The sequence below is a fragment of the Sebastes umbrosus genome, chromosome 5 (genome assembly GCF_015220745.1).
Source record: "Sebastes umbrosus isolate fSebUmb1 chromosome 5, fSebUmb1.pri, whole genome shotgun sequence".
Taxonomy (NCBI): Eukaryota; Metazoa; Chordata; class Actinopteri; order Perciformes; family Sebastidae; genus Sebastes; species Sebastes umbrosus.
The window spans coordinates 9,384,852-9,412,653 of record NC_051273.1 but is presented as its reverse complement, the minus strand read 5'-3'; the positions used below and the strand labels follow the sequence as shown (position 1 = coordinate 9,412,653).

The following is a 27,802-nucleotide window of genomic DNA, read 5'->3' as shown; positions in this document are numbered from 1 at the left end:
AAAAACTTTATTACAATTGTCATATTCATACATACATAAAAATTGACCTCTGCATTTAACCCATCCTAAGCAGTTGGCTGCTGTAAAGCGTCCGGGGAATGACATGAAATTACATGATTTTATGTATATTTTTTCTAGACACATGTTCAATTCCATGAAGTCGTCTTTTGCTCCTACACATAGATGATGAAGAAATTAAACTGCAGAGGAAACATAAAGTGACAGAATAGTGACAATTCCTAGAAAATTAATTGAACCAATCTCTTTTAATATGTATACTGAGGCTACCCATTAGAGGTGTAATGATAAATTGATTAGTTGTCAACTATTAGATTAATCACCAAGTATTTTGATAATCGATTAATTGGTTTGAGTAACATTTCTTTTAGAAAAAAAGTAAAAATTCTCTGATTGCAGCTTCTTAAATGTGGATATTTTCTGGTTTCTTTACTCCTCTATGATAGTAAACTGGGTGTCTTTGAGTTGTGGACAAAACAACACATTTTAGGACGCTATCTGGACATTTATAGACCAAACAACTAATCGATTAATCGAGAAAATAATCGACAGATTAATCCACAGTGAAAATAACCGTCATTTGCAGCCTTAAAGCAATATAACATAAGTTATGTCCATAACTATGGATCTATGAGACCGAAGGATGACCGAAGGATGACCGAAGGATGACCAAAGGATGACCGTCACCACGGTCTTCACCTTGAATGAAGCCATTCTTCTTCCTATCTGCGAGACCATAATATCAACAAAGTCATGTGACTGACCTTAAGAGGCTGGCCGTAGGTTATAAAGCATCCGGAAAACCATGCCTCTTCCTCCTGCCTGGAACGCCTCAGCCCGTTCCGAGCGATAAGAGATGGTGATGGTCATCCTTCGGTCTCATAGATCCATAGTTATGGACATAACTTACGATCTATTTCGACCTCTGGGACACTACGGGGTGCTTCCCTACCGAAAGACCCCCCACTGTGTCATGGAAAGTAGAAATAGCAGCAGTGTAGCCCCTCGGGGTGCTAGCTGCCCTACCTGCATCCAGCAGCAACTGGAGGAAGTCAAGTACCAAAGCCACCGGGCAGGTGATGGGATTTGCCCCTTTATGGTGGCACCACGATGAGAACAACTTCCACCTTTGCTTGTTATTGTAGCGTGTCGAGGGTGCTCTGGCATTATCTATGGTCTCCCGAACAGCGTTACTCAGGTCATGAGAAACGGACTGAGAAGGGGCCAAGCCCACAGCTGCATAACAGCTGGCTTGGGATACCAAATTTTTCCTCCCGCCTGAGACAGAAGGTCCGCCCTGAGTGGCAAGGGCCCAGGTCGGCCGTGAACCAGGCGAAGGAGGACCGGAAACCAATGTCTCTCCGGCCACCGTGGGGCTACCAACAGACCCTTGTAGTGCCCCCGGTTGATTCTGTCCAGCACATGAGGAATCAATGTTAGTGGGGGAAAAGCGTACAGTAACCCCTTCGGCCACTCGTGAGACAGAGCATCCAGGCCCAGAGGACCGCCTGGAGGCCTCAGGGAAAACCACAGCTGGCAATGGGCTGTCTCCTTGGATGCGAACAGATCTACCTGAGCTATGCCAAAACGAGTCCACAAACTCGCCACCACCTCCGGGTGTAGTCTCCATTCCCCCGGGAGAGGCCCCGATCTGGAGAGGAGGTCTGCTGCCCGATTCAGCACCCCTGGTACATAGACAGCCTTGAGCGAGGCCAGACGTGGAAAATCCCAAGACAGGAGCCTCTGTGCAACCTTGAGGCACCGCAGAGACTTCGTGCCTCCTTGATGATTGACATGGTAAACTGCGGCAGAGCTGTCCAGCTTCACCAGGACATGCCTGCCGCGTATGAATGGGAGAAAGGCCCTGAGAGCCAGATACACAACCCTCAGCTCGAGCACATTGATGTGTTCGGTGTCCCATGGAGGTTTCCAAACACCTCTCGCCATTCTGCCCTCCCAGACTGCTCCCCAGCCTGTCCTGGAGGCATCTGTGGACACCAATGTCCTCTTTGAAGGCAGATTGCCCAAGGGTACACCTTGTGTGAGCAACTTGTGGTCCCTCCATGGGCTCAGAGCTCTCTGACATGACTGAGTCACTCTGAGCTTCACATGCCTGTCCCTCCGTGGATGGAGGTTGAACGCATTCAGCCACCGCTGCAGGGGCCGAGCCCTGAGCAGACCCAGCGGAATCACCAACACTGCTGCTGATATCAACCCCAGCAGTCTCTGAAAGTGAACCAACTGTAGGCGTTTGCCCAGTCGGAAGATACGCAAGACCGCTAGGATTCTCGCAACCCTCTGAGGGGTAAGGGACATGTGCTTACAAACAATCTCCCTGTGAGTCTGATGTAATGTAAGATGAAGATGGATGAATAGGTACAGGAAAAACATGTGGCCTATGTAGTCTTTTAAATAATATATATTTGTGTATGTATTGGACAGTAATGAAATGGATAGTGGCAGTAAAGCAAGCACAAAGAGTGAGGTCCACCCAAATTCTTGACATGGCTCCAGGGTTGGCAGTTTTTGTAATGTAATCAAAGTGAACGCAGGAATCACAGTTATCTAAAGAGGCATATTCACGCTATAACTTGTATTAGTTCCTTTTGTCCATGAACTTGGATAATTTAGTAATTGTGAGTATGATTGCAGGCAGATTTTCCCCTGAATTAACCCTTTCACATGTCATCAGAGATAAATACTTATTTATATTATTAAAATTGCAGTGGGATCAGATGAATAAGATGAGTTCTGTTTGACAGTGATTTTCCCCTGTTCTTCTGCTCTATTTCCATGATGAGATCATATTATTTCATGCAGCATAAAAGCTATATTCCATCTGTGTCTGATATCACTAATAAAAAACGAAGAAATAGTTCTGCTTTTTCTGACAAGAAACAATAAATCGCTAAAGAATTACGTAACAAACAGTTATAGGAAATCTCTTCTACCTTTGCGTGCAGCAACATAATATTTGTGTTGTGTGTTTTTGTTTTTACTGACTGAACTTTACTTTGATTCATGGCCAACAACAACATGCCGCTAGTAATGGCAAAGCTCCATGGCCTTTCCTCTCGAATTCTGAGGATGCTGAAATATTTACAGCCCAACCTTCACGCACTAAATGGCATATTGAAGGTCATACCTGAAAATTTCATTAAGGTTTTTCAAAGGGCGCCAGGGGATGTCCTTCCCTTTTACTCTCATGGTTGCCTGTTGTTTTGGGCATCATTCAGCATTCCTTTTACATAGTTTCTATGGATACAGTCCTTATACAACCCTGGCCAAATACCTGTCTCTCAGCAAAATGGCTCTTTCCATGCCTTGTTTTTTAGTAAGACCTTTCAGAAAGCCAATTACAGGCACTTTTGAATAACCATATTAGTTTCAGTAATCTTTTAATATCATCTCTCTGATTTGAAATTGTTCATTTGAATTAATTTTTCTTCGATCAGTTTACTGATAACCAATCTAGCTATTATACTAACAGAACTGTGTCGTGGTTCGGACACGTTTTGGCTAACATTCAATTAAACTCTACTGTAGTCACTAATGTGTAAAGTTTTCAGTTAAAGGGACTCTATGTAAGAATCAGAAATTGCTTGTTAACAGTGACACCTGTGGCCGTTAAGTCAACGACATTCGGCGTCCTGTTGTTCGCGCTTGTGCTCGCACTACGTAGACACGAGCAAGCATCGGTCACAACAGTGAGGCGACACACGAGACTGAACGTGATTGATAGCTAAAACCACAATAGCACTACATATTTCACGTTTGGCAGTAATATTAGCTGACCAAACGAAGGTCCCTCCATGAATTAAAGGCCCCGGCCGATGTTGATCCTACTGTTAACTTTTCCTACTTCCACCGTCATTCACTGATATTCTCAGAGCCAAACTAATTATCTTCTGCTCTGCTGCTCGCTCGTCTCGCCGCCACTCGCTCTCTCTTGCTTCACCACTCACTTCTCACATGCATGTTTTGCAAGACAGGCGTCACTAGATATAACTTTGTGTTTTCTGTACTTCCGTGGAGTTTGTGTTGGAGTCTGAGTTGTGGTGGAGACTGGTCGTTTGTTTGTAAAAGGCTACACACAGTCCCTTTTAATTTAATGGTGTAAAACAAAAGTCTAACTTCTTACCTTCCTAATCAAAAATTGTACGCTATTGTGTCATATTTGTCTGTCTCAGTTCAGCAGACCAGCACTGCTCTTGGATAACATTTGTTGCAGTTTGTCTTCCATCACTCCTTGTCCAGTTTTCTTTTTGCTGTCCTCTGTGCCGCTGTCTGGACAAGCTGAAATGCTGCCAAACCAAATTCCTGTAAACAGTTGAAGCATTACCTTACTAATTCAGTTTGTGTGCATTTTCCAGCTTGCTGTGTGTGAAGAAACACAAGACAGATACGGGATGCAGTGGAGTTAGAAATAAAACTGCCTTTGTGACCCTCTCACATTTTGATGAAATGACACTTCTCAATGGTGAGTATCTTCTTTACTCCTTCCCATAACTGAAATCCTGAAAGCAGCCAGAATACGTTTAGCTGTTGTGTGGTCTTTTAAACTATAATTAGAACTATACTGTGGTTTACTATTTGTCCTTTACCTGCACTGCAGACTACAGGCTTCTAGAGGATACAGGACGATTTGCTGATGGTGCCACCAGAGACAAACTCATCCGGACTCCTCGTTCCACTTCAAAAGTATGTCCTTGATTTACAAATTAAGTTCATGCACATGATTAATGTTGAGTACTGTACCTTAAAGGTTACTTGTGGAGTTTTTTTTTTATGATCAACTGGTGGCTGTACCACACAGCAATGCACCAGCAAAGACTGGGAAGAAGAAGAAGACTGCAAGCTAGTAAACATGGATGTAAACAATGCTGAATTTAAAATATGTAAAGGTCTAGTGTGTACGATTTAGGGAGATTTATTGGCAGAAATGGAATATAATAGTCATATTATTATTATTATGTTATTATTAGGGATGCTAATTTTAATTTTTTTATTTTACCGATAGCCGAACCTTGTTAACCGATTATTAACCGTTAACCGACAAGATTAGTGCAATGCACCCAGCACATTTGCAAACTGTACTTTTTGTATGAAATAGAAATATATTGAACATACCATTCCCACGTCATTAGGTAAGGTCTTCTCAAATAGTTGTATGTGTCTGAAATTCAGTGTGAATTGTTTTGGTATTTAAGAAGTAAAAACAGATGGTCCTCTCTGAATTGTTGTCACTACTGATCATGTGTTAGCTTTAAAAAAAAGGCAATAGTTCATAACTGTTCAGCCAAGACTATTCTCCTGAGTAATGAAAAATCCATCTCTGCACCAAATCATACCTAAATTGAAAGTTAATACTGGGTAAGATATAAAAGCTTAGAGATTTTCATAAACTGAATCACTGTCAAACAGAGAGAACAGGCTGACCTGACACTGACCACACCATCTGAAGACCAAGTATTCCGTATTTTTCAAACATCTAAGAATGATTTAAAGAGACAATTCAGGATTAAAAAAGGATTTTACTGAAAGAAAAAAAATAAGTTGGGACATATTTATCAAACAACTCACCCCGACATACACCGAAGTGTAAGAGTAACGTTTAAAGACAGCTCTGGCCCGGAATGTGAAGCTAATAACATCTTTATTGAGGCAAATATTTTGTGTGATTGTCTTTATTACGTCTCCTTTTCAGAAACAACCTGAACAATTAAGAAGAGCTTAAGTTACATTTATAGCAAAAATATATAAATACATGTCACTGTAAGATAAGATGCCTGATGCACACAACTCTTGAAAATCCAAAGGTGAAAACAATAATAGGAAAAACCTTAGCTTTACCGAGCTTTACAGCATCATCTAAATGTTTTTCTCTTTGTGCTTTTATTGCTTCACTTATAATTTAATATAATTTGCGGCTGCGGTTATGCAAGGCTTACAGCTGTTGTTCCAAACCACAGACATTCATTTATGTAACGTTCCGTGTCCCTGCCAGCCAGCTTTCACCTGTACTATTACTACATGACAACTTGATATTTTATCGCTTGGAGTGATGCATGTTCTTTTATGGGATTTTTCGAGGCAGTGGATGCTTCAGCGGTCACAAATCAATCAAAATAATGAGGCTTATTCTCAGCAAGAGATAACGGCTTGGCACATGATAAGCTTTGGGATTTGGGTTTCCTCCAGAACAATGCAAGTGCTGTAATCTGTTAGTAACCTTGTATAGTCATACCTTTTAATAAATCTCTTTTACTGTCTCTCACTACGCACCGATCTGAAGTCATGAAGGAGCCACATGAGTGCTTAAAAGGAAAGGCTTGTCCTTTCAAATTTAGATGAGGCAAGTAATAAGAAGTTCAGGTCATCTTTGGTGTAATTGTTAATGAAACGTAACAGATGCAGAACAGATATTTGGTATTTAGACCTTAGCCCCCCTCCCCACTGACTTTTCCTCTGAAATGTCAGCCAGTCTGTTGTCCCAACAAATCTGTTCAAGGCTAAGAATAGAAGCTTTCTGTTACATCCTGTTTCACTAAACAGTTTTTTTGTCTGAAGCATGCTGCTGTGAGATCTTTATTAAAAGTCTGGTAGGTAGTTCCGTTTGCTCCTATGAATCTTGATGTGTTTTTCGGCCTTCATGAAAATACTAAAGCATTAATAATGCACTGCACTGTCGTTACTTTTCTGTTTTACAGGCAAAGAGGCTAGCAGCCAACGCCAGAAAGATGAATATCACATTGAGGTTCCTCCCCGTCACCTTCACTAAGAGCAAAGAAAACTCCACCCTCTTCTACACAAGGTGAGAATAAAATAACTCAAATACAAACAATGTGTTTTTACTTTAAACAGAATATTATTTTTTGTCTTGTCTTTGGCTGTAGTTTCACACAACTAATGTTGCAGAGAGTGAAACAAATTATTTAGATTTAGTCAAGATTGCAGAGGTAATTTAGTGACTGAGGCTCATCACTTTCTTTCCCGTCCTCTTCGGTACAATTAAAAGTACCATGAATATCCTTATTTATTGTAAACAAGACTACAAAAACATTTTTTTTTACTCTGTCATTACTGTCTTGAGAAAATCCACCATCATGAAATATGTAAATAATTATTCATTTCTTAAATATCCTTCACACATGCTACAATATCATAGAAAAGACAGAACACAAACAAAAGTAATAGTAACACAACAACAACATGGGTGTTTGGATTTCCATCAGAGCAGCGCTGCTAAACGTCTTACCCAAACATTTTCAGACTTTTTATGATGCATTCAGTCACAGTCAAAGACAACACTCAACACTAAGTCCTGCTTATAGGAGCTAAATGAGCTTCTGATTAGTGATGTTTTACTTTACCACAGGATGGCACTCTTGTTAAGCCCTAACAGCAGTTGTGTCTAGTGCTGGCTCTCTTTAGGTTATCTCATGGCTGTCGGGTACATGATGATGAAAGTCAGTGGACGTCTACCCATGTCTGTTAAACGTGTGTGATTGATGGTTTACCTGAGGCAGATGAGGTGTTATTGACATCCAGTCTCTGATAATCTGAAAAGAGTTGAGGTTTACCTATACACAACAGTTGAATCCTGTACAAGAGGAGACCTTTCAATCTGCAAAGTTGTAGTCCTTCTGTTGGCCAATGTCAGATGTGTTCAGTTTCAGTATATTTGAAGCTTTTAACCAGCAGGTAGACACACACATGCACTCTTCTTGCTGAGGATCAATGGCACCGTATTCCATACTGCAGAAAAAACATTATTGGGCAGCTGCAGTGCATCTCCTCCAGTACGATATTATCCCAGTTAAAGGACCAGTGTGGATAATTTAGTGGCATCTAGCAGTGAGGTTGCAGATTGCAACCAGGCACATCGGAGAGATGGCCTTCAGGTAATGTAAAAGCGCAAAAGGCTCTCTCTAGACTCAGTGTTAAATTTGTCCATTCTGGGCTACTGTAGAAACATGGTGGTGCAACATGATGGACTCCATGAACAATACCCGCTCCCTATGTAGATATGAAGGGCTCATTCTAAGCTAACGAAAACACAGTGTTTCTTATTTTCAAGTGATGATACATTAATGAAAACATAGTTATGAATATTACATTTCATTTCTGCCAATAGATCCCTCGTAATCCTACAGACTGTTCCTTTTAAGGCCCAGACACACCAACCCGACATCAAAGAAATAGCGGTGCCGAAGGACACCAGCTGCGTCGCCTCAAGTCACCTTTGTCTTGGCCAAAAAGTTGCACTCGAGGACCGGCCGACCGTCGACCTGGTGTGTCAGGGCCTCTAAAGGAACAATTCCTAAAAAACTATTCCAGGATTGGGGGAATAAAAACAATAGCTATGCTACGTGTGTTTCACGCTCTGTAATTACACTCACCAGCCACTTTATTAGGTACAAGGTGTACCTAATTAGGTACAAGGTATACCTAATTAGGTACAAGGTATACCTAATAAAGTGTCCGGTGCTAGTACCGGGTGGTCTTCTGCTGCTGTAGCCCATCTGCTTCAAGGTTGGACGTGTTGTGCGTTCAGAGATGGTATTCTGCATACCTTGGTTGTAACGAGTGGTTATTTGAGTTACTGTTGCCTTTCTATCATCTCGAACCACTCTGCCCATTCTCCTCTGACCTCTGACATCAACAAGGCATTTTCGTCCACACAACTGCTGCTCACTGGATATTTTCTCTTTTTCGGACCATTCTCTGAAAAACCCTAGAGATGGTTGTGCGTGAGAATCCCAGTAGATCAGCAGTTTTTGAAATACTCAGACCAGCCCGTCTGGCACCAACAACCATGCCACGTTCAAAGTCACTCAAATCCCCTTTCTTCCCCATTCTGATGCTCGGTTTGAACTTCAGCAAGTCGTCTTCACCACGTCTAGATGCTTAAATGCATTGAGTTGCTGCCATGTGATTGGCTGATTAGCTATTTGTGTTAACAAGCAATTGAACAGGTGTGCCTAATAAAGTGGCTGGTGAGTGTATATGTGTACTGTAGTCATTCATCAATAGACTTTTTGATGGCTTGTTGTTTTGTTAAAGTTTAAAAATGTATTTGAGCAACATTATGTCTATCATCAGTAGGTCTATCCTCTTCAAGCTTAGATAGTATAGGACCAGTCGTCACTCTTTGTACCAAATATACGTACATGATGCAGATGAGTTTTTAAGAGAAGTTTGGCTGGGAGAAGGTCAGTGCCCAGCTGTTCCTCAGCTGTTGACCTCATCCGAAATTTGGCGGTAGTTAGTAATTACGGTCAGTGAAGGAGCTGTAGAAAAAGGTAAAATGGCATTTTAATGACTATTTTATCATTTAAATTACACACATAATGACATACAACACCACCAACAAGGCTGGTGTTGTTATTTAACCGTTCCCCCATTGGTAGTTTGGGAGAAATTATTTCAGTGTGGTCAACTTTGCAGACTTGTGAGTGAGGCTTATTACTTCCTTTAGACCCTGAAGTAGTAAGTAATTCTTTTCGCATGGGCACTTTTCCAATTTGCTCCGTTCTACTGGTGGTCTTGTCATGTCTGGCATCTTTTCTCCCTCCTTGGACAACCTCCTGCCACTCATTTTCCCATTTCTTTTGAGGCTGAGCGCTGCCACTCTAATCCCTCTGTGGAAGAATAGAGGAGGGAACGAGGGGGGAAAATGGTTATTGAACTGCATATTAAAGTTTTACGAGTCTGAAATGCCCAGGGACAACATTGGGTGCCAATCAGGATTGCCACTAAAAAGAAACCTTTGTCAGTCTCTCCAGCTGGTTTAATGTTGTTGCTTTCCCTTTCGCCACCCTCTTTTCCATCCTTAAAGTCTACCACTCTGTCATGTCTGTCTCTGGTGTTTTGCAGGCGTTGAGTTAAATGTGCGCATCTCAGGATGAGGCAACATTATGTCAGGTTGTAGTAGCACACTCTCCAACCCCATACTACCCATTTCCAACTCTTGTCAGATGGTGGCAGAAAGTTTTTTGTAGCATGAGACCAGAATAAACTGTTAAGTTTTTGTTATTTTATAAAGGGACAACAATGTGGGAAATGTGCTAAATTCCCACAACTGCTCCAGCAAAAGAGACAAGATGAATATTTATGCTTTTGCTGCTGCACTATCCGTAGAGGAATCTTTGGCCAGCTGCACAGCCTTATTTCTTTGTTTAGTCTGGTTAGTTTCTCACTGCGAAGATGTTTCAGCTAACTGCAACAGTGTCCCATTCAGAGACCAGCAAATGGACACAAGGGATGGGATGAAAGGTATACAATAAATTGCGAGAGACGGAGAGAGAATATGCTTCAGAATGTACCAAGTACATAATATAAGAAGCAGATGTGCGAGGAGTGTGACTGCAGCTGGTTAGCGACATATTCATGCTACGCACTCGCACTGCCAGACAAGGATCATTACTGGCAGGCAGCTGACTAGAGGGCTTTCATGCCTGGCAATGGTGTCAATATAAGTGTGAACGCATGTGTGTGAGTTTGTGAGCATACATCTCTTTGATTAAAATGTTTGTACGCAAAATAATGGTCATGCAACTGCTTTCTTTCCACCTATTTGCTGGTGACTAATTAACAAAAAACAAGACACAAACAGTGAAGAGGTTGACGAAAAATCACAGGCTGCCTCTCAGTCCAGCCTTTGGAGGGCAAGTATATAATAGCTGGCATTTGGCAGAACATTGGGAGTAACTGTGTTAGGGTGGAATTGTGTTTTCTACAGCACCAGCCTGGCATGGCAGGGCATTTTCCTCAGCTTGAGTGGACCGGACAACATATCGCAGAGGCAGTTACTGTGGATAATAACTGCACATATTTCTATAATAACTTGAGATCATTGGTAATACGAGAAGCTGTGGATTTGTGCCATGTATGCCAGTCTACCATTTACTGGGAATCAACCTCACTTAACCCAGCTCTCTGGTTTAGAGGAGACCTAATTTTGTTGCCTGATATTGACAGGTGTTGAAGTGCAGTGAACTCAAAAATCAAGTGCTACTTGTGGGGAAAATAATCTTTGTAAATGGAGGAGAGTCATAATCACCCAGAAATAGATTTGTGGACCCAGTGAACCTAGTAGATATGTCTGTTGGAGACACTGTGTGTGTTGCCGTGCCTTATAGCTTGTCAAAGCTCCATACATTTATCCTAAAATATTCAAAATGCATCACATCTTCCATTGAATGTATTTCTTGTGAGGGATGCACAATCTGACTTTTTCAGTCCCAGTACCGCCCAGGTATCGGACGGGTACCGATCCAATACCAGTGTTAAATTAATAAGCTGTATGCCTCACTGTGTGGAAGTAACTGGAATCATTAGATACATAGATATCATTTTATATTCTTTAAATTTAACTGTTATTTATTCTTAAAATAATAAATCATACACCAGTAACAAGGTAGAAAATCTTCAAAATTAACAGGAATTACAATTCAAGTGTAAACCTTTTTAATGCAGCAACAAATGGGTCAAAACTTACACAGGAATTAAAATTCCAGCATATAATGTATATGGTATACAAAGAGAATAGAATTGAACAGATAGGCCCCATTGTCACGATACCCGATCCAGCTATATTTGAGTCAGTATCGGCCCGATATCGGTATCAGTGGATCCCTATTTCTTGCCCTAAAATGCTAAACGTTCCCTTTTGCTTCAGTTTTCTGTTCAGCTGTCGAACAAACCGTCTTCACTCCGCAGTAACTTCAGCTTCTCGTAGAGCCACAAAATAATCAAGATCCTCATCATCATCCACGTGTTCTTACTGCAACTGCTCAGTCCATAAAATCATATCTCGCTTGCTGTAAGCAACCGTGTTATTGTGTGAAGGGAAACTGATTTGTTCTCATTCTTTTTTTGCTTGTGGCCCAGTACTAAATGGCATGTTATCGCCACCTTATGATTACTTCCACCTACAAGTACTTACTGCTATCAAACAATCACTCTGCCTTTGAATGTGGCCATTTTGGCTTCAAACGTGGTTGGTTGACTCCTCAAATGCTCTAGTTAGTACCTACATTCTGGAGAAGCATGTTCCAGCCGTAAGTCAGCCACTATTGTAACGGCTTCATAATAAAAGCCTTCCATTAATTCGCTAGTGGAAAGCTTCTAATCTCAACAGCAGGAAGTGTTTGGCTTGCGCAAACATTAGTCCACCAGACTTCACCAGATTTCATTACAGCAACAGTAGTATGACAAAAGAGATGGTAGGCGTCCTATTGAAGCAACGGTTTGGTCTTGTTCCTGCTGGTAAGGTGCCGTGGAAATGCACGTGCGTAACATGCCACAGCTAAAGCTTGCAATACTGGGACAATGGAAAAAGGGTGTAACTTAAGTACCTCAATTAGGCCAATTAATGCAATTTTGAAAATGATGTAATACTGTAGAAACCTTTGTGGTGTATGAAATATTGCATTTGATGAATAAATGCACACATGGATCTAAGTAGACAGAACCATATTTCACCCTAGATTGCATGGCAGCAGACGACTATTATTCAATTTGCACACAAAATTAAGTTCAAATGAAACAATCAGCAGCAGCTTTAGTGAAACAGCCTTCTGGCTGCCATTGGTGTGATTAACCACTGCTGATGCAGAGCAGAGTCTCTGCCGACTGCCATCCGAGGCAAACCTCACATCACAACGGCAAGCAGCAGTTTCATCAGTGTTGCAAACGCTGTCATCACAATTGGCCACATTGATTGTGGGCTACATACTGCTCTCTGGCTCTAAGTGAACTTCCAAACTGTAAATTCACCAGAAATGTGAGTGTGCTGCATGAATTAGAGGGCATATAAACTTGCCAGGTGTCATGTTTGGTTGACTGAATTTTAATGATTAGGTTCCCATGTGTTGTTCAAAATTAATTACATAGTTTTGTTCTTGGATGACAAAACTTTAGTGTTAATGACTTTTGGCCATGAAACCTTTCTAATTTTCTAAGCCACACTAATGCTTTGGCATTAGAGGTGGCTACATTGGCAAAATATATACAACTATTAGATGGATTTCCATCAAATTTGGTACAAATATTCCCCAGAGGATAAATCCTAATGACCTGGGTTATCCTTTCACTTCAGCATGGGTCAAACTTTCCATCGGTCCATCACGTCAGTTCATGTCAGGATACCTAAAGCTAATGCCTATGCACATCAGTCCAAAATTTATGTTTTTTTGCCCCATTAGTGGTAAGACTCTAAGACTAGCGAAAATGTCGCTCCATTTGTCATCCTTTCAACAACCTTTTTTTTTCTCCCAAGTAATGATCATCACAGCCTCAAGGAGCTGCTAGCTTCGCTGTAGACTACTGTCGTTCCTTTGACATACACGTGCATACTTAGACCCTCCACACGTTAACATCTTTTTTGCCTCTAGACTTGAGGAAAGTGTTCTGAGCTTTTCAGGGAAAGCAGACCCATGACTTAACATTGCGGCATTCGTCCAGCAACTCAGGCTCAAGCCAGGACTTAAAGACGAGTCTTACGATGCAGCTGCCTGTAATCTTTGTCTCGTCTCCCTTTCGTGCATCAGCCTCTCTGCCACTCCACCCTCTGAGGTTGTGCATGGCTCTAGATACTGATTTATTTGTTGTATCTCAGTAGAGAGGCCCCAAAGTCCTGTCATCTCAGTCCACCAGCACCCACTTGCCACCCAAATCCTGGCATCTACCTCTGACGGGCAGATACACAGGACACATGGTTCCACATGCTGCACCAGTTTTGTTGGATCTGTCCAATCCTTAATCCAACCAGATGGATCTGCACTGACTGCCAGACCACCAGTCAGGCTTTCTGCTCTCTAGTGTTGATGGCACAGGCAACTCCAATTGCTTACTTAATCAACAGAGTGGGTTTTTGTTAATGAATTCATCCATCCTCCTCTTGAGTCTGCTTTATTTCTCAGTCTCCCTCACGGATGCAGACAGTTGCTCAGACTCCGTTTAAGTTTAGAGAAAGAGGCAAAGGTGCAAACTGGAATGCTAATGGTTTGCAATTCTTTATGTAAGATGATAATTATGCATTTAAAGTTCAAATATCACCCTTTGTACTCTCACAGTTTTGTAGTCAGGTTTGTGAAGAACAGAACAAAGATAGTATTCACCAAAGACTCCAGACTTTCTATTTATAAAGCTAGTCAGGGTAAAGATGACTAATTCAGCCAATAGCGGGAATGACCACTTATCCCAATGATTGGTTTTAAGGTGAAAGGCTTGTTCTGAATCATCGCTCGTGCTTTTGCCAACTTTTCAGTCTAGCCCCAGAATAACTTCAATTGCTATTGCATATTAATATCAGTCCCTACATTGATTGACTATATATATATATATTTTTTTTTACAAATTCAGCAACAGGCCTTTGTTCCTAAAAGTGAGGCTTTCTGTGGACCTACTTTATGGGTTTTAAGTTTTCACAAGAAGTCCAGACTAGTGATTTTAGCTATTTTTATTGTGTAAATATTGTGTATCACAGTGAATACTATACTATTGTGCTGCCAATTTAAGAAAGAGGAAGCAGCAACCACTTGGGAAGCAGCAAGAGATGACCACTTCCATCCTGTCTAAGCAGCTCAGGCTGCTGAAAATAATTTGAAACCTCAAGTTTTTTTTTTCTCAGGACACTGAGGTTTCAGAATGAGACAAAACAAACGCACATACTGTTACTTTCAGAGCTGATCACAAAATGTCCTGCCCAGTGCCTACCCTTAGGAAATGTTGGACTTTGGAGAGTATGCTTCCGCACATGTGTGCAAACACAAAACATACGTTATAGATTGATAGCCGTTCATTTGCTCAGTCATAAACTGAGAGATTGGAAGGAGTCCGGTTTTGTCCCTAGAAACTAACAACTAACAACCTAATCACATGTACGGTATTAATAATGAAACACGTTTACATTTTTTACCACTCCATTCTGGCCATGTATCAATCCTATTTTGTTTGGTTAAGCTTAGTTCTTGTGGTCCAACAAGCTGTTTGATGAATAATCCCTCTTGAAGGAGAAAATGCCTTTTAATGCAGGCCATGAAGCAAATAGTTTACTGCATGGGATTCTGTTGAGGTTATAAACCTTTCAACATAATCTTTGTGTGGTTTAAGCGCTTAATCTTTTTAAACAGGCATGTTTTCAGCAGGAACTGTACTACTCATATACACTGTTACAAATTGGGAACTGCCTTGCACAACTCGCTTTTTATTGTTTGCTCTCCTTTAGAGTTTTAAATGCCTTGCTCAAGGACAGGACAGTGCATCCTGATGTTTTTCAGCAGGTTCTGGTATTCAAAGCCGTCGTCATCTGCTGTTGATGCTTCTGTTTTGACTTTTTTTCATGCTGCTCTCTCCTCTTTTTTCCCCCAACAATGAATGATGGCACTTATCCCAGGTATGCACTGTGGCCTTGCCTGAAATGATTGCATGCATCTTTAGGCAAGCCCCTTTTCCATTGAAAGACATAGTTTCCATTTGCTGTAATGACAGAATAATGGCATCACACCTGGTGCTCCACCCTCATTCGCTTGCACGTACAAACACATACACACCTGCACACATTTACACGTGCACACACACTGCTGCACTAAAGAAGAAACTCAGCCAAAACCGAGCAAACACATAAATTCCTCTGACTAAGGGGTTAGAGGTGTTAAGTACGTCTACAGTTGCGTAGGGAATCCCCTCCCAGCCCCTTGTTTTCACTCCCAACATGCCTGCCGCTGCCTTCACTCCCTACAGCTTTACCCCTTCACCCTCTCCTTACAGCCAAGTGGAAACTCATAACCACCTTTCATTGGGTGTTCTGCCAGTTCTGCACATACTTCTTCACTTTAGAACTCCTCCTACCCATCCTGTTTCTGTTTTCAAGGAAACAAAACATGCCCCCTGTTGTATAATCCCACCATCTGGATCCACAAAACAGCCTCACAAGCACCAGAACCATGCCTGCTGTCCAAAAAGACACATGGGGGTCGAGTTGAGCAGCTCTTTGACACTGATTTATGGAGCTAATCAGAATATGTACTTTATACCTTTGTACTGTTTTATTTATTTGACCAGTATTTGACTGTTTGTCCATTCCATATAAAAGTCCATTGTGTGTCCAAACGTTAAACGTCTTTGTCAATACAAGAGAATGAAAACATAATGTTAAATGCTTGCTGTTCTTATTGTTCTCCAAACACAACTGAACACTAACATATATTTTATCTTAGGTCCAAATGGGTGCACTTTAAGCTTAAATATCTACATAACTGTTGCAATTTCCAATTATATAAAACAGAAAAACAACAAATCTTCACAATTGAAAAGCTTGAACATGATTTTTTTTGTTTGCATTGTTGCTTGAAAAAATGACTAAAATGATTAATAAATTATCAAAATAGTTTTCTGTTGATATTCTAATTGATTAATTGACTAATCATTTCACCTCTAAAGCTAATGACTGAATTCCCATCAGCCTCAGCTATATTTAAAGACTAATGCTGGCACAGAATGCTAACATACCCAACCTTACATGCCAACTGCACATTTGTTAACATATTAAAGCCCCCCTCCGGCCGGTGTTACTTCCTGTTTTTTGGTTAATGTTTTTTCTCAAACAGAGAATGATGTTGTGGTTAATAGTCCTATGTAATGCATTACTATGGCAACAGGATGGCATCGTTTTTCAACCCAGTTTAGATAAGAAACCAGCTACAGTAGCTTGAAAAACAGCTAGCTATATGGCACTTAATTTGATTAATTAACTGTTAATCAGACCATAGTTGAGACAAGAATTAGCACAATACACCGACCCTCTTTCACTATCGTTCTTCTTTACTGTCTCATCTCACAACAATGTTTATTGCTTTGCCGCTCAGACGCAAAGAAGCATGAGTGCACCTGCACAAGCTTGGAGGATGATGTATGGCCTGCAGCTTCTACTATAGTCATGCGTCATCTTCCCGTTCTAGCAACTACCTTCTTTCACTTTGAGCACAAAATTAAGTCGTCAAAAACAAATTGTCAGGAAATGACTCACATAAATGTGAAATATCATAAAAAATGCCAAAATACACTGGAGGGGGAATTTAAACATTACTAAATTACAACATATTAACATACTTGCACGGCGAATATAAATATTGACATATAAATAAATTATATTAAATCTACTGTATCTACCGGTAACTCTGTAAAGAGCTGTGCAGAGCTTCGTTTTTAGATAAATCCAAAAAAAGATACAATCTTATTTATATTAAAGATATCAAAAGAAACATCCAAGTTGTGCTCTGAATCTCTATTGGTGAGCCCTAATAACAAGGTTTCCGCTATGTGCCTTACAATTATGCTTTTTTGCGTCGTATGTTTCATCTTCATCCTTCAGATCCATCAAGGCCTCCGTCCTTCTACTCTGATGGAGAACGGGTTGAGGAATCAGCTCCACCCTATATATGGCAAATTCTGTGGTCTTGGTCAACGCGAGTCCTTGTAGTTAGGTTCAACTCAGTATGTGGGGTATATGACTGGAGAGCAGGACTTCTTGATGCCTGTGCCAGTAGACTATATCCTATTCCTCAGGGGCAGCAAATTATACTTTCCATGTTTTTCTTGGTTTTATCTACATAACAGGAATCATTCTCTGTAATGTCCGATTTATTTGAATGTGTTGGTGTATTGGCTGGCTGAATTCAAAATTACTATTACTTAATCCATTACTGTAAAAGAATAAAGGCGGAATTACAACTCGTTTTTCGTATCTCCCAAATTGTTTGATGTATTACATTTAGATGACATTAGTACGTATGAACACAGCAGCTGTTTAGGGGATAAATGTTTGGTTGTAGAGCACGCCCAGCAACCCCAAAAAAAAAACCCAACCACGTTTAATAGTTACTGCCCAGAGTATTACCCCAGAAGAAGTGATCATTATGTGATATCCACCAGCTGGTGTCCTAGTATTGAGTGTATATGTCATGGTCTCCATGGCGACTCTGGTTTATTCGTTTACACACACACGCACACACACAGTCACACAGATGGACAAGATTTTGGAAGCAGCCAGGCGTATTGTCTTGGACAGATTAAGGCTGAATCCATTTTATGCTCTGAATTTAAACAAGGACATTTGTGTTTGACTGTGAAGGGAATACTGTGAGAGCGCTGGTGACCTCATCTGTCTGTGAAAAACAGGCATCAAGCACTACTGTTTTTGAAAAGCTGAAACTGAAAATGAGTTTGTCTGTGTCTCCTTTAGAGAACAACAGTTCCTGTGGCACGTGAAGCTCATCTTTCCTCAGAGCAGCACAGAGTTCAGTCAGAGGAGGTGAGTTACACAGCAATATTCATCTATCTTGAATAATATACTCATTAAAAAAGAAAATTATCAACACTGTTTCAATACTCAAAAGGAGTGCTTGTTGCTGTAGGGAACATTTCGGTCGATGTAGGTGCACAGTCTGCATCTGTCTAGGATTGTAAAAGCTACAACGAGACGTTCTCCATTATGATTTGACATGATTTGGATGTTAACAATTACATATTTTCTCCCACATTTGCTTTTTCCTTCACAACCTCCTTCTTGTTTTAGGGTGTCCGACAGGCAAACCTTGGAGCAGATCTTGACCCCTTATATCCATCCCACAGAGTCGGACCCTGTGACGCGTCAAAAGTGAGCCTTTTCACATTAACACTTTAGTGTCACGTGATATTTGCATATTTTGCACGGATGCACAGATCTGACTTTTTCTATCTGGATACGGATACCCTAACTCAAAACTCAGGGTATTGGCAAAATACCAATCCGATACCAGTGCTCTTTTTTCCCCAAAATATAACATCTGTAAACCTCTCTGTGTAGCGCTCATTGAGATATATGTAAGCTATACTATATCCTTCATTTAACCAGTTGAAAAACTCATTGAGATTAAAATCTCTCATCCAAGAGGGACCTGGCAAAGAGGGCAACATGAACAACAATACAACAATAAAAACAAACAATACAAGCAGACAAATACAACTGTCACACACCACAAGTGAACGAGCATGACATCAAGATTGTATGCAACACAAAAACAGCCATAATGCACAAACCGGTCATTCTCAAAACAATTCAGTGAGAAATTAAAGAGCAATCACATCGACCTAGAGCGCCACTTCCTCGATCGGTTAGAATGGACTTAATTTGCACACAGTTGTCAGTTTGCCATTGAACTCTTTGAAAATTCTCTTATTACATTTGAATAGATAATAGATATAGTAGTACTACTCTACTAGTAGTTGATCATTCCTGTGCACTTGATATGTTCAAGTTTTTCAAAACATTAAAGGAGTTGCCATAGCAATTTACACTCCTTCACCTGTTTGTATGTGAAGCCTACTTAACCTACAGTTCAAATATATTGCTTTGGAATACATTTAAACGTAATGCAAAATTGCAATGCAATGCAGATTTTATGCAAAAAGAGCTCTGATATCAGAATTCCATCCAAATTCAGGTATTGGAATCGGATCGGAACTGAATAGAAGTGGATCTGTGCGTCTCTAAATACATGTAACACACACAGTTGAAGCTGTAGAGTTCCTGGTGTTGTGATGTGAAAGCTGTGTTCATATTGGCAATAAGTCCAAAGACATTATTTAGCATGTCCAGTATGTAGCTTTTTTGCCATGTCTGTCTAGTTATATTGAGTTAATTTAGTGCCATCGACTACAGTTCCTGCTGAGTCCTGAAGCAAAGCCAGAAACCTCAAAACGATGTGCTGCATTTACAAATTCAACTACTGAGTTGTTTTGATTCCGTCACTGGGCTCATGAATAGAAGTAGAAAACTCAACAATGTGATAATAGTCCCAGAAGTCAACACCAGTGTGATATATGGTTTGGAAGACCTCTGAGTTTAAGGATAACGACTACTGCTCAACCCAGTTTTTTCTCTTATAAAGTTCAATTGAGCAGTTCTGTTATTGGCAACAACTGTGAGGCTGTGTTTAGTTACTGGATTCTCAGGATTCTCATCCCACAACTGGGAATGAGGCTAGGGGAAACAAAGCTAATTGAATTGCTCACAGTAATTGCTGATGAAATGCAGATACATTCATATCTGCACTATTGCAGCATAGTATAATATCAAACACTAATCCCAACACCAGTGTGACACGGTTTCATTAATTTGCTATTGCATCGTATTGTCCTGGGAACATTACATATGACCTTTTTGTATTGTCTAAAACTGTGTTGTGAAGATGCAGCCTGAGCATCACTGCTGCTTACAGGAATCAGTTGTTAAAACACAGAAATACAAAGACCTGTTTTTTACCAGATTTACTTACTATCTACACCAATCTTTAACTAAAAATATAGGCCGTTTTTAGTGAGGATATCACGAGAACTTATACGTAGGTACCAAGTCGATTCCAAAATTCTGAAAATGTGACGATGCCCGCTTTTCTACAGTACTATAGGTACTGTTAGCGCTCAAGACTAGCATCCCGTCGTACTGGGGATGACAGAAAGTGTGTTTGGGACGCAGTAAACTCACTATTGACATGTGCAGGGCTGGCACCCTATTCTTTCCCCGATAATGCGACATGAACAACGAATTGGTGTTGAAATCGGCAGGATGAGAGCTAGTTAACGTTAGCTGTCAGCTCTGCGCAGGACTGTGCTGCTTACCGGCTGCTAACAGTCTTTGAGTTTATGGTCTCAATCGCTAGTTTCAAGTCTTCTTCAATACAGCATGATGTTCGTTTAGTAAATTATGGTCCCATTTAGAGTCAAATAAACCATAACACAGGGTATGCTTTAGGGCGTGGCTACCTTGTGATTGACAGGTCCCTACCACAGCGTTGTTCGGTCTGGAAGTTGTCCGTGTTTTGGTCTCGGAACTTTAACCCTTTCATAGTGTGTTTTTAGTTCATGAAAGTTAATTATAACCTTTTTAGTCACCTAAAAATGTCTTAATCATCTTTCGGTTGTACTTAGCTCCACCCTCTTGTGTCACTTCTGGTTGCAAAAAAACAACATAGTGACGACCAAAAGCCTAGATGGCGAAACCATTGATTTACATTATGATGAGTTCAGGATCTAGTCAGTAAAATAAGTATTGGGAGGTAAGTTGTAACATTATCATGGTGTGTTCAAATGTTATCTTGTAAAATGTAGTTTTTGGCAAAAAAAATGTAATAAATCCAGTTGTTTGAAGGAGATGTTTCACAGCAATATAAAATAGATAACAGAGAGGGAATTATGACCTGTTTAACTTCCTAACAAAAAACAGTATGCGAATGCTTATAAAGGAGTGTATGTTGAAGTATATGTGATTTATTGTTTTACTTTTGTTTTTTACCACGGTATCGAATTGGTATCGAGAATCGTCTAATTTCACTGGTATTAGTGTTGACTACTAATATTCTGTTATCGTGACATCCCTAGTTTGTAGCCATGACTGCAGCTTTGGTTGTGATGACCTGTATCAGGTTCACCGTCGCCTGCACGCCAGACCAGAGCCCCTGTAATTGAGTTTGGCAGCAGTGAGTTTTAGGATTATGCCTCAGTTACAGACTAAGTACAAATCAGTGTGCATGTACAAGAGCCCTGTATGAGAAGGAATAGATGAAGACATAAATATAGCTCTTAACAGATTCATGTTCACTAAGTCATTCATTTTGAAATCCTCCTTTTCCTCTCTACAGCAAATTCCTAATTTCTAATTAAAATGAACCGTAGATTCATTGTGAACGTTTAAGAATTCATTTAACACTGCTGATCTGTGCCACCACACTTTGTCACAATTGTGCTCAACTGGAATGTGGGATATCTCAATGTAACTAAGGAGAACATTCAGTTTGTAATTCAAAGGTCATTTCATGTCCTGATCTTTTAATATCAACCAACTCAATCCAATTTCAGTCACACAGGATTCGTTTGGTGTGTCTAATTCCCGCAATCTTACTTTCCTGCATTTATCTTTGTAATTTTGCTCTTGCTTCACGTTCTTTTTCATTTCCCAGGCTCATGTTTCTTCCAACATGAGCTGCGGTCTTTGAACAAGGCAGGCTCTCTGATTGCAGAACATTCAGTATTTCTAATCTGAACCTCCAGCAGAACAGCGATCTGACTCCTCTGACCTAACCTTTCTACTGATAACAGTCGGCAGTGAGCAGTCTACTGTAAAACCTACAGCCAGAGCATATTGCTGACCGGAGTAACTCTTTAGAATAACTTGGTCCAGTGCCAACCATTTACACACAACCTCTGCTGAGTCTAGATTCAAGCGAGTGGGGTTTAACTCTCCGTGGCCCATTGGCTGGCTGTTTACAGACGGCTCAGGTGCCGTGGCTGTCAGTTGCATGGAGGATTGTCCCTTACACAAGAAACCTCAGTCATAGCCTGTACATCTATCAGTCAGCATCAGTCAGCAGACCAGACAAGTGTACATTTGGGTCCCGTCTGTGCTACACTCAATGAGCTCTTTGTGTTTTGACCTTTCTGGTAGCCAGACCCTGTTCCCATGTTTTTTTATTGTCTTTTTGAGGTTAAAAGTTGAGTCTCTAACCTCCTTTGTTGATGTGAATTTCTGTTTCAGGTTGAAGATGTATGTGCACACTCCGTTCGATCATGTGAAAGTCTTCATGAAAGCAGAGGGGAGAAAGGCGAACTCTGTGAGGTGAGATTTACTTTCTACTTGTCACCTGTCTCATTTCTTATTTCCACTATAACGGGATATGTTTTTGATTCCTATAGGGGAATTTGTTACCTACAGTATGTTTAAACCTTTTACAGTTGAAAAAATGCTTCCCCAACCACAAGGCCACTTGTTGGGTTTTATGTGATGAGCAATATTTGTTTTTCAACATAACAAAATATATAATATAAATAATATAATACAGTACAAATCTATAATTTAAAGAGTAGATACAGGGTTTATATTCATTTCAGATGTGTGGCTGAGTTTTGAGTATAAAATAAAATGGTCCTGTTATTGCTCAAGCATCCAGTCCGTGTGACCGTTTGATTGGACTTGCCAGTCATGACTGATTTATTCAGTGTGTATCAAATCAAAATAATTTGTTTATGAACATGACATCATTGACTTGTAAATTCCTGCAAAGCTACACAGACTTTTGGCAGCGAGGCCTCAAGAGGTTTCTCTCCTCCCCCTTTTTAACTTTGATTCCAACATTGAGAAATGCCATTGATCAAAAAAATACTCATGTATCTACATCTTCCATCCCTGCTTTCCCTCATTCTCTCTTTCACTCACTGTTTCCATAGCTTCTGTCCTGTGTGCTCTTTCTTCCTGCCCCATCCATCTGTCTTCTTTAATGGGGTCAGGGGAATGGTGTTGATAGCACCCATTTGCCTCACCTACTTTCGGATTCTTTGGCTGTCCTCCATTTCCACTTAGTCATGGAGTGAATGATGGTCCTCGGTGCTCATAATCATTGCCCCATCATGAAACCTCCCAACCCATCCCTCATCCCTGTAACACACACATGCTCCTTTTGTTTTGCCCGGTGGGCTGGGCTGCACACACTTTCTAAGCAGATAAATTATATTTTATGGCAGCATATAGAGAGGCATTACTGAAAGACAAGTGTAGAGATGTGACATGCAAGCCAAGATTTGAGCCTGAGCTGTCAGCCTGCCACCTTTTACCCTCACATTAATGTAATGAAAATTTGAGTACTTTTAAATGTGTCATTATCTCTCCGCCACTATGAGCTTAAAGAGATAGTTCGGGTGTTTTGAAGTGGGGTTGTATGAGGTACTTATCCATAGTTAGTGTATTACTTACAGTAGACCGCGGTCCGCAAGGTGTTTCAAAATAGCATCTAAATAGAAAGACAAGAGTGGACATTACAACCGTTTATAGTATTTATTCACTTGTACAAGGTATGCATCATCCTCATCATCATGGTCTCTCCCCACAGAATGGCAAAAAACATCCAAACATCTGCTATCGTGTTTTCATAAGGAAGCATATATCACTTCTAAAACATAAAAGAAAAAATCTGTTTTGCAAATTGACTGCACAAACAGAAGCAAAAGCTTTTACTGACAATGTGAAGGGATGAAGGCTTGTGTACTGTTAATAAATCAAACACACGGCTTTCTTTTGTTCAAATCAAAACAATTTTACAAAGCTGTCCACGTAGACCAACCAACCAAAATATCTATTGAGTATGTTATGATTTTGTTCATGCTGTCAAATACTGCCTTAAAATAGGACCAGGAAATTGACCTTTTACTTTAAGACTATGATATGATCAATATGTAAAATGCTGGAAAAATTGACTATATATTTGCTTATAAGCTATAACTCATGGCATATGTCATTGAAAGACCCTTTTCCTGCCCTTGTCAATCCACTCTTTGTGTCAATAAAAATGAAGTTGTTAAAAAAAACAAGGACCAGAAATCTACTTGTAACAGCAGGCTCTCTCCTCTGTGTCATCGTACAATTATACATTTACTTTATTTTCTTCCGAGCATTGCAGCTCTAATTCATAGTAGCCGCTTTGTTTTCTTCAGCCGAACCATGTTAGTGCGGGGGTGTAGTATCACACGATATAGTCACGTCAAGGTGGAGAGGTATGTGGGCACAGACATTTCCGAAGAAACTTTTAATTAATGAGTCATAGCAGTTGTTATCGCCCACCTAGCAGTGGTACCAGTTTCCGGAGAAATCCTTTATAAACGACTCCTAACAGCTCTTAGCCCGATACAGTCACAGTCGTAAATCAGACTTCGAGGAAAGAATGTTTTGACTGTGTCCTGTCAAGTCTGATAATGTGTAATTCAGTGGCATAAATCTCCCTCTATCCATCCCTCTTTCTCCCTCTCTCTTTCTGTAACCTTTGCCTGTCATACCTTAATAGCTAGAGTATGTGATTATATAATGGACGACAGTTAAGTTCGTAATTCAATTCCCAGTAAGTGTTTATTGTCAAGATTATATTGAGGATGGATGAATGGAAGGAAGTAGGGTTACATAACAGCAGCATGGCCACAGACTGCAGCTCTAATAAGAAGAGAGGCCCCTACAGACTGAGGTCACATCCCATTTTAGGGGTCCCAAACAAGGTCAGAGCATTGCAACCACAGAAGGGCCTCCACGTTTTTGAATAATGCAGTCTTAGAAGACAACCCCTAATTTTGAAACGTATTATTAATGTCATGAAGTCATGGACAGCGGTAGTCATGGCGACTTAGAGGCCGTTTGTTAACACAAAGAACATGACTGCATGTTGTTGTTGTTGAATGTCTACGGGAATATCAACCCACTCCAATAAAGGAGCTCTTGTGCTAAACTAAACATAGCTGTGTAAACCAGTCAACATTCTCTTACTGGAAAAGGAGACAGACTGTGCATCAAGAGAACCATTCACACCCTTCTGGATGTTTGTTTGTGTTGTGTTTTTTTAATGTTTATTTTGTATTCATCCCGCTCTGAGATCCAGAGGATGCCCTTTCCTCCCGTTCCTTACCTCTTCTTTTCCTGTTGACGTGCCAGAAGTAGAGATGCCGTTTTCACAAACCTCTGTTTGTGTGCGTTCAGTGTTGTAGACCCCATCAGACAGAGATGTTTCTGTCCTGTCCAAGCAGTGTTTTCTCTCACATATTTGTGGCAAACCCTCTCCTTAGCCCTCCTGAGCCTGTCGATCTGCTCTCCCTCAGCTTGCCCTTAAGCGATGGTTCAAATTTGTTTCTGTGCAGCAGATGCTTCCTCAGGTCTCCCGCAATGCTGGACTGGTTTTGGGTATTGTTACTAAAATAGCAAGCAGATAATAGTGCCCTAATTGTTCAGTGTCACAGTTGGATTGTGGTAGTATTTATACATGTGTTCTGAATGCCCACACTCAAAGGCCAAAGGCCAAAAGCATGCTGTCATAGTGAGGACCGGAAGCACTAATCTGTCAAATATGCAGATAGTGGCTTGCACTTTCGGACAGTTTCTCCTCAAAAGGCCTGTTGGTGCACGCACTTGTACACATAAAACATCACGTTGTCAATACAAAAAGTCTACTATGTATTCATACATACTGTGTTTGGCTCACATATTTCCGAGGTCTGCAAATCCTCACATCAACAGTTTGGCATTAAGCAACATACGGTATGCGTCTTTCAAGGTCTGATTTATTCATTCACAATGTTTATAAATGAGGCCCTGGTTGATCATTACATAAGGACACCGAGGACATAGTATTGGCAGCGACAACAAAGAAAGCCGACGAAATTAAATAGAAATTACCACGCAATCCTGGAAGCCTTTTGCAGGCAGCAGCATGCAAAGAGTGTCCAAATACAACATTAACCCAAACAAGAACATTTTTCTTACAGTATGTTACAGTGAGTCAATTTCTCAAAACAATGCTGCTGGCACCAACTAGCACTTTATTATTGCACTAAATTAATCTGAGATTACAACATTTTTATCACAAATAATGTATTCAGTATCAACATATTTGCAGTGTCTCTCTGTCCTGCCACCTTACCGCTGCTATATCCGTGCTGATGGGTCTCAGCGGCAGAGGGGAAAACAATAGGAACCTCCGTGAAGACAGCATCAGTCTTGCCCTTTGCTCTGTTCATTCACTAGAACACTATATAGAGACCAGATGTGTGCGTGTTCTTGGCTGAGCCATGCAGCCGTGTTTCTAGAAATGGCCAGAACTTTAACAATCGCATCATCACAACAGGGAACCGCAATCTGCTTTGCCATCTACCCCTTTCTCACTGTTGTTTACAAACACTTATGTGTTTGTTTAGTTTGTGTATCCACAAAAATAAATAAAAAACATCCGTGAACATTTAATTTATTACAAGTTAGACATAAAACCAAATGGAATGGAAATGCTATTTGTCTGGTATGCACACTGCAAATGGATGCAGTCCTTGGAGATAGCCTGCTTTCTTTAATTATCAGCTTCACAGACTGGTTTCAATGCGTAACCTTTGACCCTATTGTTGGTACATTTTTTTCTTTCTACCCTGGAATCCATCTTTATTTAAGCTATTTCTACTCTTCTGACGTGGAAGTGGGTCAGAAATACTCTGCAACCGTTGTACTGTGTCAAGAATTTGTCCTGTGTGTTTGGAAACCCACAGGCTATCCCTTCTTTCCTTTATCCTGTCCTGCAGGAAGTGCCAACACATTTTGCTGTTTATTTGTGGGGATCGTGCAAAATGATCTGTAGCCCACCTATGAGAAACTCTTCCAGGAGGGAGAGCTTCTTGGAAGCTGGCCCGCCAGTAAAGACCTATAAATGTCACATTATAGCAGAGCGCTTCGATTGGCTTGGGGAGTGGGTGTCTACCTGGGCGGCTCTCAAGTCTGCTTGTGCTTTTAGCAAAACAAACAATGGCTCAACAATGTTCAGTCTGGCTCAGGTTTGACATTTAGTTGGGGGCGGTGCAAGTTACTGTATATATCCAAAAATATATGATGCCTCGCATTTTTGGTGATGACAGCCTGAGCTGTATGCTCCTGAATCAGTTGAGTGTAGAGGCAAGCCTCGTCTTCCAAAAATCCAGTTAACTATTTAGTCTGGTGATTTATGACCGTCCCTAATGCGTGACAGGACTACTTAGAGACAAGACTAGACTGATGTCATCTCATACAAAGAGCTAAAGGAGGGGTAAGAGACCCGCTTAATGTGAGAGATGTTGTTGATTCTTGGTAACTTCAGTTTCCATCTCATGAGACGAACATCAAGCAGGAGCTTCAATGTGCCAAGCTATGACTCTAATCTCTATCAATCCTCGAAAGATTCTCAGCCATCAACGA

General features: G+C 40.7%; 1 protein-coding gene across 2 annotated transcripts in view; it reads left to right on the top strand.

Moving 5' to 3' along the window:
- The window catches only part of znhit6 (zinc finger HIT-type containing 6), a 33,280-nt gene that overhangs the window by 1,892 nt on the left and 3,586 nt on the right, over positions 1 to 27,802 (top strand). For both annotated transcript variants that reach the window (XM_037770898.1, XM_037770899.1), the window contains exons 3-8: positions 4,392 to 4,498; positions 4,634 to 4,719; positions 6,729 to 6,832; positions 18,269 to 18,337; positions 18,602 to 18,682; positions 22,598 to 22,678. In XM_037770898.1, coding sequence (XP_037626826.1) covers positions 4,392 to 4,498; positions 4,634 to 4,719; positions 6,729 to 6,832; positions 18,269 to 18,337; positions 18,602 to 18,682; positions 22,598 to 22,678 — 528 coding nt within the window. The remainder of the gene's footprint in view (positions 1 to 4,391; positions 4,499 to 4,633; positions 4,720 to 6,728; positions 6,833 to 18,268; positions 18,338 to 18,601; positions 18,683 to 22,597; positions 22,679 to 27,802) is intronic.